We start from the raw sequence: 14,100 nt of genomic DNA, 5'->3' as shown, positions 1-14,100 counted from the left end.
ACCACTTTTGGTAAAAATGAAGGTTTAAATTTAAAAACTACCTTGTCCATACAAAAAATAGTGTATGGCGGTTTGCATGAGAGAGCCTGAAGTTCACTAACCCTGCGGGCTGATAAGGCCACAAGAAGAACAGTCTTTAATGTTAGAAGTCTCAATGGACAGGAGTGTAGAGGCTCAAAAGGTATACAACTGAGAAACCTAAGTACCAAATTTACATCCCAAGCTGGGACATGAAAAGGTACTGGAGGGTATACGTTAGTAAGTCCTTTTAAGAATTGTATTATTAATGGAATTTTGAAGTAAGAAACCTCTTCCAAGGTGCGCTTGAAAATGGACAGCGCAGCAAGATATCCTTTAATTGTTCCTATCTGGAGCCCCAGATTGGCTAGATTCAATAGAAATGAAAGCACCTTTGGGGTGCCACATTGAAAAGGGTCCACATCATTATCCATGCACCAGTTACTGAACTTATTCCAGCGACATCGGTACAAAGACTTTGTTGCTGGCCTTCTGGCCGAAAGCAAGATCTCCATTACGTCATCCGGAAGATCCCAATCCTTGTATCTCAACCTCTCAGAAACCATGCGTGAAGGTTGAGTGTCTTGACCTCTGGATGGAGAACCCGACCTTCCTCTTGCGAGAGAAGATCCTCTCTTTGCGGAAAACGTATTGGAGGGCAGATGGACATGTCTAGAAGGTCCGGGTACGACGTCCTCCTGGCCCAATCCGGGGCAATTAGCATCATGGTTTTCCAGAACTTTCTCAACCTCCTGATTACTTGAGTAATCACGGGGACTGGAGGAAATGCGTGCAGCAGTGGAAACTTCCACTCCACTACGAATGCGTCTCCCAGAACTCCGCTTTGAGGAAATTCCCTTGAGCAGTACTGATCGCACTTCCGGTTGATTGCGGTGGCAAACAGATCCACTTGAGGGGTTCCCCAAATGATGAAAATCTCCAGAAGGACTTCCTGAGCTAGCTCCCACTCGTGGGAGAGTGTGCTCTGCCTGCTCTGAGTGTCTGCCGCCGTGTTCTGCTCTCTCCGGATAGATGAATTGCCAATCGAGAGATTCCATCTCGTATTGCCCAGAACCAGAGCTGCATTGCCACTTTGCACAGTGGTAGTGACCCTACACCTCCTCTCTTGTTGAGATAATACATGGCCACTGTGTTGTCTGTCATTATCAGAACATTTTTTCCCTGTGCAGAGGGCAGAAAGGCCTTCAGCGCTAGTCTGATTGCCCTCAGCTTCAATAGGTTGATGTGTAGTTTGGACTCCGATGGAGACCAGCGACCACTGATTGTCAGATCATTGGTGTGTCTCCCCACCCCGAGAGTGAGGCGTCCGTCACTACTGTTATCTCCGGCCATGGTTGCCAAAAAGATTCTCCTTTGAGGATATTGTTGTTGCAAGCCCACCATAGAAGATCCTGAGCAACTGCTCTCGGGACTTGCAGAAGATCGACATATTCCCTGAGAACTGGGACCACTGAGTTCTGAGTGCCCATTGAAGGGATCTCATTCTCAATCTGGCTTCTGGCACTAGGAAAATGCAGGATGCCATGAGGCTGAGCAACCTCAGAAAATCGAAGGCCGGTAGATGTTGGGCAGTCTGGAACTTTGTCACCATCTCTAGAATGTGGAGAGCTCTCACCTCGGGAGGCGAGGCTTTTCCTGAAGAAGTATCCAAGACTGCTCTGATAAACTGGAGCTTTTGGGATGGTATCATGTAGGACTTCTTGAAATTGAGGGAGAAGCCCAATTTGTGAAGGAAGTGGCAGGTGATCGAAAGATGTTCCTGAGCTTGTTCAGGAGAACGTGCTCTGATCAACCAGTTATCCAGGTAGGGGTAGACGTGAATCCCCTCTCTTCTGAGACTCGCTGCCACTACCGCCATCAGCTTGGTGAAAACCCTCAGGGCGGAGGTCAACCCGAATGGCAGAACTCGAAACTGATAATGAGAGTTGCCAATCGCGAACCTCAGGTACTTTTGTGTTTGGGATGGATTGGCACATGAAAGTAAGCATCTTGAAGGTCCAATGATACCAACCAGTCTTGGAGTTGAAGGATCTGAGAAAGGGTCACCATCTTGAACTTGTCCTTCCTGAGGAACTTGTTCAAGTTCCTTAAGTCCAAGATGGGTCTCAATCCTCTGTCCTTATTTGGGATTATAAAATATGGGGAGTACCAACCCCTGTTCCTCTCTGCTACAGGTACCTTATCTATAGCACCTCTCTCTAGCAGGGTTAAAATTTCCTGCAACAGAAGCGTGTCTGGAATTTTGACAGAGTTGGCTCCCAGTGGATGATTCTGAGGCCTTTTTTGGAAGGGGAGACAGTAATCTTGAGCTACTGTTTCCAGTGCCCAAGCACCTGAGGTAATGCCCCGCCATTCCTTCAGATTCTGAGAGATCCTGCCTCCCACTGGGGTTTTGTGTAACAAGGTCTCAGAGTGATTTGGAGGTGGCTGCAGGAGCGGCTGAGGGCAAAGATGCCGCTCCTGAGGCTGGTTTCGCACCTCTTTCTCGTGCTCCACGAGGGACATTTCTTTTGCCTCTTTGAAAAGCCTGTCCTCTTCCGCTACCAAAAGAGGAGTAGTATCGAAAAGAAAGACCCCTCCAGGAAGATGAACCGGAATAGGGTTTCTGAGGCTGTGTAACGCTCACCTGATTCCCACGGAGGCGCAGGTCTGGCTTCGAGTGCTGATGCTTCTTCAATGGTGAAGCGCAGGACTCTGAAGATCGACAGGAAGGGCCTTCTACTCTGGCTTCTCCGGCTCGCAGGAATATTCCCCTGTGCGTGAAAAGGGAGTATTACCTACTGACTGAGTTATGCTCAAGCCTCCCACTCTCTTCCAACCCTCCACGATACCCTTCCACGATTCCCTGTGAAGTCTCACCTTAGGGTCAGGAAGGATGAGCTCTCCATCCTGCTTCTGATGCAGGGGCGCGTTGAAACCCAGTTACTTCACTGGATTGAGGATTGATGGGAGTTCAGGTAAGCTTGACTATTCAGGTAAGGCTCTGTAAAAGTTCTGTTGCAAGTTCAAAAGTCCAAGGTTAATAATAATGTTCATTGTCTTTTTGCAGCAAGCGCTAATGCTTATGTCTTTTTTCCCCTTAGGGGCCGGGGTTCGGAATGCCGGAGATATGGCGCTGACCCGAAGTGAAACGTGCAGTTCCAGTTCCAGTAAATGGCAGGTTAGTTCTGGATGAGCGCTCGGGAACTGTCTTTGCATATGCTCATTCAATGTCTTTGTCTTTTTTCCCCATAGGGGCCGGGGTCCGGAAAATGCCTGGAAGCGGCAAGACACGAAAGGAAATGGGAATGACCCAACAGGTAAGTCTTATTCCCTTCCTTCTCTCACCTCTTATTCTTGTCTTTTTCTCTAGGCTCTGGGAAGTGGCTGTGTATCCGGATGATCGCTGCTGAAGATGGAGGAACCCAGGAAAGGTGAGTGAAATGCAGCGCTGCAGCGATCGTAACGAAATGCTTTTAAAAATAATGTCTTCCCTTTCAGGATCGTCGGTGATGTCTCCGTGGTGCAGATTTAGCTGGTAAGGTCTCTTATCTCCCTTTGCAGGTGACCCAGGATGCTGACAGGCGCGGCTGAAGTCCAGATGCGGGAGCTGACACGGTGAGCGTCCAGCTGCGAGGAGCAGAACAACGCGAAGCGTGAGTTGCTGATCGGGTGTGGTTTAAATAGCTTTGGAAGAAGTTCCAAGTTTGTATCCTTCCTCCGATCAGGTATGTATCCTTCCCCGACCACACCCGGGTGGAAAGTAATCCTACAGGTAATGTAGTTCCATTCAGGCCTCAAGAGGGCCTGGATGTGGCAGCATGGTCTGCATCAGGTAAGTGCACATTAAAACACTTGAACACATGTCTAGCTTTATGAGCCTGGCGCTTAAGGCGCCAGGACAGGGGTCCAACATGAGCCTGGCGCCTAAGGCGCCAGGACTGCGTCCAAAGGGCCCCAGCTTGGGCCCGCTGGCACTCCCCTGGGGGAAATGATGCCTGCCTCTGGGGTTGCTGGGTCGGACCTGGCTCCTTGGAGGTAGGCATCATGACAGGCTGGCGCATGGAGGCACTAAGATTTAGCTTCCGCTTTTGAGGTCTGGAGTTTTTCTAGGCTTTCATCAGCCTTACTGCCAAACAGCCTCGAGCCATTAAAGGGCATGTTGAGAAGTCTGGCCTGCACATCTGGTGCAAACCCCGACTTCCTCAACCACGCAAATCTGCGTAGAACTGTGCTTGCAGCCATGGATCTGCTGATACTATCAACAGTATCCAGTCCAGACTGGAGACATTCCCCCATTGCCACCTTCCCGTATTTGACTATATTCAGGAAGCCTTCCCTTTCCTCGCCTTCCGGAATATGATCAGCCGCCACCGAAATACAGTCCCCACAGGGTATGGGTGAACCTGGCCAGGGTACAGGTGACATTGGTTGATTTAAGGGCCATGCTGCCTGAAGTGAAAACTTTACGGGCCCAAGCATCAATTTTTTTATCCTCTCTATCCGGAGGGATAGTGGGATATGCTGTTTGTTTTGATGTAGATGCTGCCTGAACAACTAGACTTTCTGGAGTTGGATGCCTGTTTAAGTATTCAGGATCAGACCCATCTGGTCTATATTTCCTGGGGAAATTAGTGTTTGCAGCAGCAATACTTTCCGGATTTTCCGAGTTTTTTTCCACCGTCCTCTGAAGAGCCCTATAGAAAGGGAGAAATGGATCTTTTTGAGGACCTCTGACAATATCTGTGATATCATCCTGTTAGAAAACGGGTGAAGTGTTAACCCAACCTATATATTCAATTACTCTAGTCATAAGACTCCTGTACCCTGAGTCTGCATGTTCTTCAGGGTCAGGTCTGGCAAATTCTAAATCTGGTGACGTTTCAATGCCACTGGCAGAATGCAAAGTATCCCTCAGGTCTCTCATTTTAGACTCTGGATCTATAGGTTCCTCTGGAACTTGCTTTGTGCCATATTGAACTCCAAAAGGAGAGATTTCCTCATCCTCTGAGGCAGATTCCTCATAAATTGAAGACATAGACTTAAAAAAGTCACATCTGGGTAAAGGAGTAAATCTCCTCTCTTCCTCCACAATACTTGTCAAAGGAATAGAAAAATCCTTCGAAGTTGTCGAAGGGATCTTCGATGACTTCGACACAGGCGTCGAAGACGCTTTTGGCTTCGATGCCAAAGCGATCGCCGCCGATGGCGTCGACGAAGTCGTGGAATCCTTCGACGACTTATGTTTTTTATGTGGCACCGGAGAGGTACTCGACTCTTGAAGAGTCTTCGACGCCTTGGCGCTGACTCGAGTTTTTCGAGTATCCTCAACACTACTGGCTTTAACCATAGTAGTTTTCGACTTTCCTTTGTCTTCCAATGGAGCGACTTTAGGGGTATGGCTCTTCTGAGGTTTATTCAAGGGGGTCGGGCCGCATTCTCGAATACCTCCATCATATTTTTTCAAAATTCCTCCCATTTTCTGGGGGAATCCGATTTTGTCGGACATCGAATTTCTTTGGTCGATGACTTGGAAGATGATGAAGGAGACCTATGTCTCCTCTTCAGTTTTTTAGACGAGGAAGATGACGAGCGTCTCGACCTGCTACGAGATCGAGATCTCTTGGAATGTTTACGGCAATCCGACTCCTTCGAATCGGTCGATTTTTTATGTTTTTTGGACACAGCCTTAGCTTTAGAAGCTTCCCTCCCCACCGACAGCTTAACTCTCCTCTTACGAAGGGTCTTCTCTGTCATAGACTGACAGGAGCCACAGTCGTCGGTTCGATGACTTGAACCGAGGCACCAGAGACAAACTCAGTGAGGATCTGTAATCAACATTTTCAATCCACAATCGATGCACTTCTTAAACCCAGTCTTGGGTGTCGAAGGTGTAGAAGAAGACGACATTTTTCTCTCAGAAAAACTTGAAGCGTGCCGTTCTCGATAGCGATCGAGGCTCGAGCTATTTATACCATCAGTGACGTGGACAGAGTACGGAGCCCGTCGAGGGACAGTCGACGTCGCAACCTCGAGCACAGCGCCCTCTGCCGAGAATTTTTTTTTCTGAAGCAGCAAAGCTGGAGATAACGATTTATCATAAGATGAGGAATACGTGGGAGGACACAATCCATTCGAAATAAAGTGTCAAGAGCTGGTGGGGACTGTAGGGATACAGAAACAGCCCCCAAGTGCAGGGGTTGCCCAGGAGGCAGTGCAGGTGTGCAGCTGGCAGGGGAGGGGTCCTGGGCCCGAGATCAGTGGGTAGCCAGGTGACCAGAGCAGTTTCGAGTTCAGCAGGGGAGGTGAGGAGAGAAAGCAAAAGCAAAGAGGAAGGTCTTGAGGTGCTTCCGGAACTGGAGATAGTTCTCCTCAAGTTTCAGGGAGGCAGGGAGGCTGTTCCAGAGGGAGGCCCCAGCCAAAGAAAGATCTACCACCAACTCATTGCTTGGAGAAGCGACTGACCCTGAGGGAGGTGGAAGAGGAGCAAAGAGCTTGAGAAGGAAGATATTTAGGTAGGAAGAGAGAGTTGGAAGTATGATGTCCCAGGGCCCAGAAAGCCTTGTGGACAATGCAGAGGGTTTTGAACGTAATCCTTGCAGCCACTGAATGCCAGTGCAGAGATTTCAGTCCTGGAGAGATACGATGCCTGGATTTGAGGCCAAGGACAAGTCTTGCAGTCCTGTTCTGGATGATTTGCAGAGGGCGGAGAGTAGAAGCAGGCAGATTTAGAAAGAGGCTGCTGCAGTAGTCCAGTCTAGAGAGAACCAGAGCTCTGGAGACAGTGAGCGTCTGGGTGAAGGAGAGGAAAGGAAGAATACCTCTGAGGTGCAGCTGGTAGTGTGATTTCTTAGAGACATCGGAGATGTGAGGAGAGAAACAGAGTGGAGTCGAAGATGGCCTGAGTTGTTTTGCCTCACAGGTGAGAGAAGGAAGAGGGCCAAAAGAGGCCGTCCAGAGAACGACGGGAAAGGAGGGAGCAGGTGTGCCGATGAGAAGAATCTCAGTCTTACTAGCATTAAGGCAGAGATCATTGGCGGCACACCACTCTTGGATAGCGGACAGGCAGTCAGAGATTAGAGAAGGAGAAGAGGTGGCGGAAGGGAGCCTGAAAATTAGCTGAGTGTTGTCCGCATAGCACTGAAAGTTGGGGCAGAGAGTGGCAATGCAGTGGGCAAGAAGTGCCAGGTATTGGTTGAACAGCCAGGGAGAGAGGTTAGACCCTAACTGGATGGCCCAATTAGAGGGGAAGCTAGAATAGAAACCCAAAAGGAGTTACAATGTCCAAAAACTGGGAAAAGAGGTAGGGGAATGGCTGGGTGCTGAAAAAGGCCTCAATTATTCGTATATGGACAGGTGTTCACAGGACATTAATTGGTTGAGGGACTAATGGGGTGCAAAGCACAAGCACTTTTGAAATTACCAGTAGAAGTTTATACATACAGAGAATGAGTGCCTTAATGAGTGTGCAGAGTACTTAAAGTTGCTCACATGGGTAGAAAAAGAAGCATGCCCTGCACCCATAATACCCCTCAAGAATGCTTCAGTATGTTTCCATCAATATGTATACATCTTTTGTGCATATCACAGTCACGTATTATCTGCTAACTGCAATATTTGTATTGCACTGAAGAAGAGTGTTTTAACTTGAAACATGTCTGGGCATGTGTAGAAGGGTATTTGCAGAAGAGACACTCATATAATATGTTGTCACCAAGCCTCTTAATTTGGTCAAGTGATAGTATATAGCGTGGACATAAGTACCATAGAAATAATTGGAAGGATTAAAATGAGAAAAGCACAACAAACTACAAGTACCAGAATTGTAAGGAGACACAAGGCGACAACAGGAGTGGATTGCTGCTCATGCCTCACATGGGAACTGGAAAGTCTGTTCCTTTGGTTTTTATAAAGTCTAGCTGAAGATGGATTGATTGATCAGCTAGAACGATGACTGTGAAAACATAAAACACAAAAAAGGACTCTGGAGTTCCAGAAAATGAACAATTTGCTTGGTGGTTTAGTATATTGTCTTCCATTCAGGCATGTATATAGCAGAGGTGGTAAAGTAGGGAGAGGAAGTTGCTGTTCAACTCCTTTGTAACCTTCCCTGACCTACTCCTAAGCCAACCAACTTATCTTCAAGCCTCAAGTAATGTGAGTTTGGGTGGGTGGTGAAAGCAGGGCTAAAGTTGTGGTATTGGACATGTAAAGTTATGAGTTGCACTCATGAATGCAGTAAAATCAATCCTAGAATGTTTAGGTCCTTTTGGAGCAGTGGCACTTAGTGAAGATGAAGGATTTCTGGCAAATGGCAACTCTTGGGTCTAATGTCCTAGGTGAGGCAGAGTGCATTCTGAAACATGTAGTCCCTTGTGGCCATTCCACTGAGCTATTTGGAATGTACTATCACCATGTGTCCTATGAGGGCATTCATAAAGGGTGAAGCATAGTGCCTTCTGGGGAATGTAGTCCTGTGTGGCTTCTATGATGGGTGAAGGAGCAAACATTCTGGTATTTGTCCTTTGAGGGATCTCCTACTTCACGCCCGATTCAAGAGATTCCATCCCTGAATGCAGTCCTCCAGATTTCTACTCCTAGCCATACCAAGATTTTCTAAACACCATAGAGGCAGCAGCTTTGAAGTGCCTACTAATCCAATGTTCTTTTCTGTGTCTAATATATGCCTCCGTACCTCCTCTTCCTACATACCTCCTCCTAATTCCTTTCCTCTCTCCCTCATGTGTCCTTTATGAGTATCATTCCTCTTGCCATTATGTTCTCTGAAGTGACACATTGTTTTGTGTAATTTCCAATAAAGAAATAATAAATGTGAGGTTGCAGCTAGCAAATGATGATGTGCATAAGAGTCTTCACCTTGGCCTATTCCAAGATTTATTACAGTGCAAACTTTGTCCTGTGTTTGCAGGCCTTGTTACAGAAGGTCAATTTAGTAGCACTGTATGTGGTCTTAAAGTGCATTAAGAAAATGTTTTCTTAAGTCAGACCATGACAATGACCATATGGTGACTGGAGAGGCATACATGGCTTTACCTGGAATACAATGGCAGTATCCGAGCATTTGATTTACTAAATCTGGATATTCAGGTCTCATTGGCTTTGTCAATTCTTGTTACATTAGTGTTCTCACCTGGAAGATATCTGGATTGTCTCAAATAGTGCTGCCTTGCTGAAGATTTATTTGATAAACCGGAATCTCCTCTTTTATTGCCAGCATTAAAATTGATCTTGTTTTCTGTTGCACATGGCACTGGCTCTGGCACACTAAATCAAAAGAAACAAAAAAAGAAATAAACATGCATGCTTTGCATTAAAGAAGTTCAGGCTGTACAAGTGCAAGTCAGATCAGAGGGCACTAAAAGTTTGGTTAAAACCAACACAGTTTCCCTTAAAGCAGAAGAGGTTACAAAACTGGGTTAATAAGAAAGGAGTAATTGAGAAAATGTCGAGCGAAACAAAATAACAGCTGATTTAATGTATATGGTGAAGTAACCTTAGAACAGCAGGTTGGGAGTGGACAAAATGAGTCTGGGGCCCAGGGGAAGCCAGCTACTACATGAACCCAGTCCCTAAAAGTGGTCATCACTGGACTCCCCCAACAGCACCAATGAGCATTTGCAAGCCATACACAACAAAGCAGCCAGACTCATCCTCCACCTACCCCAGCATTCACACATCACCCATGTTCTTGCCCAGATCCACTAGCTCCCAATACCCCAGAGAATTACCCTCAAAAGGACTATGGGCCTCATTACACGTTTGCTGGCCCGGGAACTACGGTACCAGCAAGCATGCCGGTACCGTAGTTCCCGGACCGGCAAACTACGAGTTCTGCTCACGGGTGCCATTGCGGCCGCCAGGACTGGCGTGGCGGGCGTGGCGGCCGTAACGGCACCCGCAAGCAGTGCATGTAGGATGCACCGGCACCGTTTAGAACGGTGCCGGTGCATCCGACCTCCCCATTCCCATTGAGCCCTATGGGGCTCAAATGTGAATGGGGAGCATTCCGTTCCAGTGCCCGCAAAAGGGCACTTACTGGTTCAGGCAGGGCCCTAATGACCCGGTAATTGATCATTTCGGAAGTTTGGCGGCAGCCTGCCGATTTTACCAGCAAGGCTACTGCCAAACATCTAATGAGGCCCATGTGTTATATTCAAAGCCACCCACCTCAAAACTCCATCTTACATTCATGACAAACCCATTGCTCACACAAACACCAGAGAAGCCATCCAACACCTTCTACACATTCCACTCTGCAAACTCACATGCACACAAAAACAAGCATTTACACACTGGGCACCCAGAGGATGGAACACGATACCTCCTCACACACTATAGCCTAGATCAGCATTTTCAGAAACAGCCTCAAAACATACCCATTTCCCCACACATACCCCTGCCCTCCTCCACTGCTATCCCTTTTCTATCCTGATCTTCCTATCCTTTCCTGAAGACATTTTGTCCTTATTTTTTCAACTCCCACCTTTTCAAACTTTGAACTATGTAAGGCACTCTGAGACTCTCTGGGTAGAGCCATTGCTAAACAAAAACTCAAATATAATAAAATAAATAAAAAGTAAGGTCGTATAGGCAAGATTAACTCAGAGGCTTTTTCAATTAACTCATGGGAATTGTAGTCCAAAAGACTGGCAAAGGTTGCGGATCCTTGCAGGAACTCCAATGGAAGTGAAAGACTAGGTGTGGCAGCAAATTGTGGATGGGTGTCCATAGACATAGCTGGTAGGCCAAAGTTGTAAAAATACACTTTCCGATGGAATTATACAATGGAGCGAGCAGTAGCTCGCGAGCTCGCTCACACACCGCAGAGTGGATGAGCAGCTCACAAACCCTCTCGTGTTTCCCTCCATATGCTCACTAAGATCTGGAGATAGAAGGGAGAGTAGGTGGCTAACAGGATGCATAGACACAGTAGCGCTGGATGGCTTGCCAAACCGGAGATGCGAGGAGACAGATCTTAGAACCGAACATCTGCATGTTGTTTTTGCCTGATCTCAAAATGGTGGTGGCAGCTTTTAAGCCCTCGTCCAGTGCTCCCTCTTACATTCAGGTATTTAGTTAACAAAGCAGTGAGAGAAGTTGTACCACCCGAGTACAATGATAAGGAGATAGAAAATACATGAATCCTGAGCTAAGAGGAGCTGACTGCAAGCCTGCTGGAGCCAGAGAACCAGAAAGAGAATGGGAACTAGAGCTTGTTGCAGCCACAAGTAGAAAAGGTTGACTCTGCACTTTGGTGATATTAACTTCAGTCTAAAAAGAACAAGAGCAAGGGGCAGGGAGAACATTCTGCTGGTAATCGTTTAGTGCATCTATACATCACAGGAGGTTAAGAAGTGGACCTGTGGCCAGACGGCCATGATGATGCCAAGGATCAGTCTGAAGAAAATGCAAGAAAGTGTGCTGGGCGCTATACAGTCTCTGTGACTGAGTGAACTGAAGACAGTCAGAAGGGGGCATTATACCTGGAACTGTGTTTTTTTAGACTAGGGAATTTGAATTGAACCGGGACACTAGATCTGTCTAGATTGGTCCCTCATACTAATTTGGTGATCCCTCCACCCTGACACTTAATTCACATGAGCCTAGTTCCACCCATAGGCCTTATAAGCACTCATCTAACCTTTCCTTTCATAACAATAAGTGGGGTGGGCGCCCCCTCCTGTCATGAGCTGTCTGGAAGGGCACAGCACCACAGCATCTACTCTAATTAGTTAAAGGCTAGTTTTTAAAAATAATCAAAACTGCATACAGCAATATCTTCTGTCAAGTCGAACCTTGTAGGTTTTTCACCTATCATTTTAATTTAGTGTCTGATGCATTTAGAACATGTCCGATACTATCAATATGCTTTGCATAATTGATGTTACTTTTGTCTAACACTTTTTGACATGGACAGGTAAAAAAGCTTTCCGAGTCCCCTAGTATCCATGCTCTTTCTATTAGTAAAAAGGTGGCATATGCCCATGTGCTTGATTGGGTGTTGTAAGTCTCTAGAATGAGCCTGGAAGCACAGTTATTAAAGGACCACACTTTACAATTAAGGGTGGGGGAGTCATCTGTGCTATCATATTCACAGATGTATTACCATAAACACAGCTGTGCTACTGTACACACATCATGTACACACGTTCCATTACTGTACACGTGGAAATGTTACTGTGTCCAGAAGTGGTTTGGTGTCTACACACAACTATTCTGTGCATCAACTTGCTTTACTGTACATTTGCATAGAAGTGCCCACAACAGTATTACTGCGCTAACATGGGCAATGCTGCACACATAATTATGATGCTGTTCTTACAAGTGCTATTGCACAAACAAGTGTGTTACTTTGCATAATACATTTGCATTTAATAAAACATTCCAAGGATAGCTTGCATGTTGCCCCTTTTAATCACCAGCAATGACTCAACTATGGAGGAGTTGGTAAAACTCACAACTGATGTGCATATTGTGGACCCATTAGTTAATATTGAAGTAGAGTATTGGCTCTCGGCTGCTTGCTGCTGTGAGTAAGGATGAGATAAAATGGAAGATTCAATTGAAGGTGGCGGGAGAGGATGGAACATGGAAAAAAAAAGAATGTATTTTTTCTCACTTTTATACCTCCTCCTGAAAGTCGGCAATGAGCTCAAGGCTAGTGGCCAAGTACCACATTCCTAGCCAAAGGTTGAAAGAGCCGTTTTAACAAAATCAGATAAAGATGATCTAGATGTACTCCCAACTGAACAGACTGTAAAATGAGTTACAAATGTTCTCAAATCAACTGACAAAGGTAATTTCCAAATGTTCAGAGGAGCATGACTGCGTCAAAAAAAGACATTACACAGCACACACAACTAGCTGCTACAATGAATGTGCATGCCTCACAATCAGAAACTCAACTGACTCCATTTTGCGTTATATTATGTTAGCAGCCTTTTTACACTGCGCACATCACAGCCATGGTGGCCTTAAAGTGCTGAGCCTTGTCCGTGTGGAGGCAAATTATTACCCTGCCATGGCAAAAACCAGAACTTGGTCTCTGGGTGAAAAGGAAACAGGGAAGTAGAGGAGTGAATAGGAAGAGTGGAGTCTAGGGACATAAGAGACGGACGTAGGACACAGTTTACAGGGAAATAGAGATTCTGTCACACATTGGGGTCTGAATGACCCGCGCACCTCTTCATCACGCCAGGTGAAACAGACCACCAAGGTACCTACCAAAGTTGTGGCGCTTCGCCACAATATCCAACGTTTCTCAGCCCCTTACTTCTCTCGGTGGCGGTTACCCTGGAGATTGGGCTCAACAACATCAAAGGTATTGACAACCTAGCCTTTGCCTACAACTCCAAGGAAACCTACTTTTTGCGTGTAGTTCCGACTATTCGGAACGTGAGCTCTGACAGGCTTACGGTGCTCCACCTCCTGAGTATATTAGGCACTGCAGCGGTAAGGACGCTGCTTCTGATTAAAGTTGCAACCGGCATCCGAAGTTTTGTCTTCTGTGCCTTCCAAACCATTGCCTTCCCGTGTACCAATTCCTGTTTCTCCAATTACGGACTGCCTTGAGACTTCTCAAACATTTTTGACTTCCTGTGTACCGGACCCTTGCCTGCTCTACGGTTTGCTTGTTTCCTGATTCTGTACTGTTTTCTGCCTACCTGTGTACCGGACTTTTGCCTGTCCTACGGATTGCTTTCTTCCCGATTCTGTACCGTCCTTAGCACGCTTGTGTATCGGATCTCGCTGCCTGTTTACTGGATTGCCTTCCTTCTGTCCTGATTTACCTACCACTGCCTTCAACTGGTTTTCCTCACCTTCCCAGCTGACACCAAGTACTGGGTACTGTTCCTTCTCCAATTCCAGTGTTCTTTTGTGGATTTCGACTCCATTCCGAGGTTTTGGATTTGCTCCCTCAAGTGCACGCAAGGACGCTTTGCTGATTATACACAAAAACTCATTTTCTGAAAGTGCACACAGGGACGCTTTGCTGAGAAATGTGCACCTACCCGTATCTAGTGCGCCCCTCGTGCTGCCCGGGTATAGCATCCCTACTAA

General features: G+C 46.6%; 1 protein-coding gene across 9 annotated transcripts in view; it reads right to left on the bottom strand.

Moving 5' to 3' along the window:
- The window catches only part of MAK (male germ cell associated kinase), a 695,810-nt gene that overhangs the window by 165,435 nt on the left and 516,275 nt on the right, over positions 1–14,100 (bottom strand). For all 9 annotated transcript variants that reach the window (XM_069613432.1, XM_069613434.1, XM_069613429.1 and 6 more), the window contains one exon: positions 9,170–9,303. In XM_069613432.1, coding sequence (XP_069469533.1) covers positions 9,170–9,303 — 134 coding nt within the window. The remainder of the gene's footprint in view (positions 1–9,169; positions 9,304–14,100) is intronic.

Source organism: Ambystoma mexicanum, chromosome 5p, assembly GCF_040938575.1.
Source record: "Ambystoma mexicanum isolate Mex_15411 chromosome 5p, UKY_AmexF1_1, whole genome shotgun sequence".
Taxonomy (NCBI): domain Eukaryota; kingdom Metazoa; phylum Chordata; class Amphibia; order Caudata; family Ambystomatidae; genus Ambystoma; species Ambystoma mexicanum.
The sequence above is the reverse complement of the archived record's forward strand: the minus strand, read 5'-3'. Positions and strand labels throughout refer to the sequence as shown.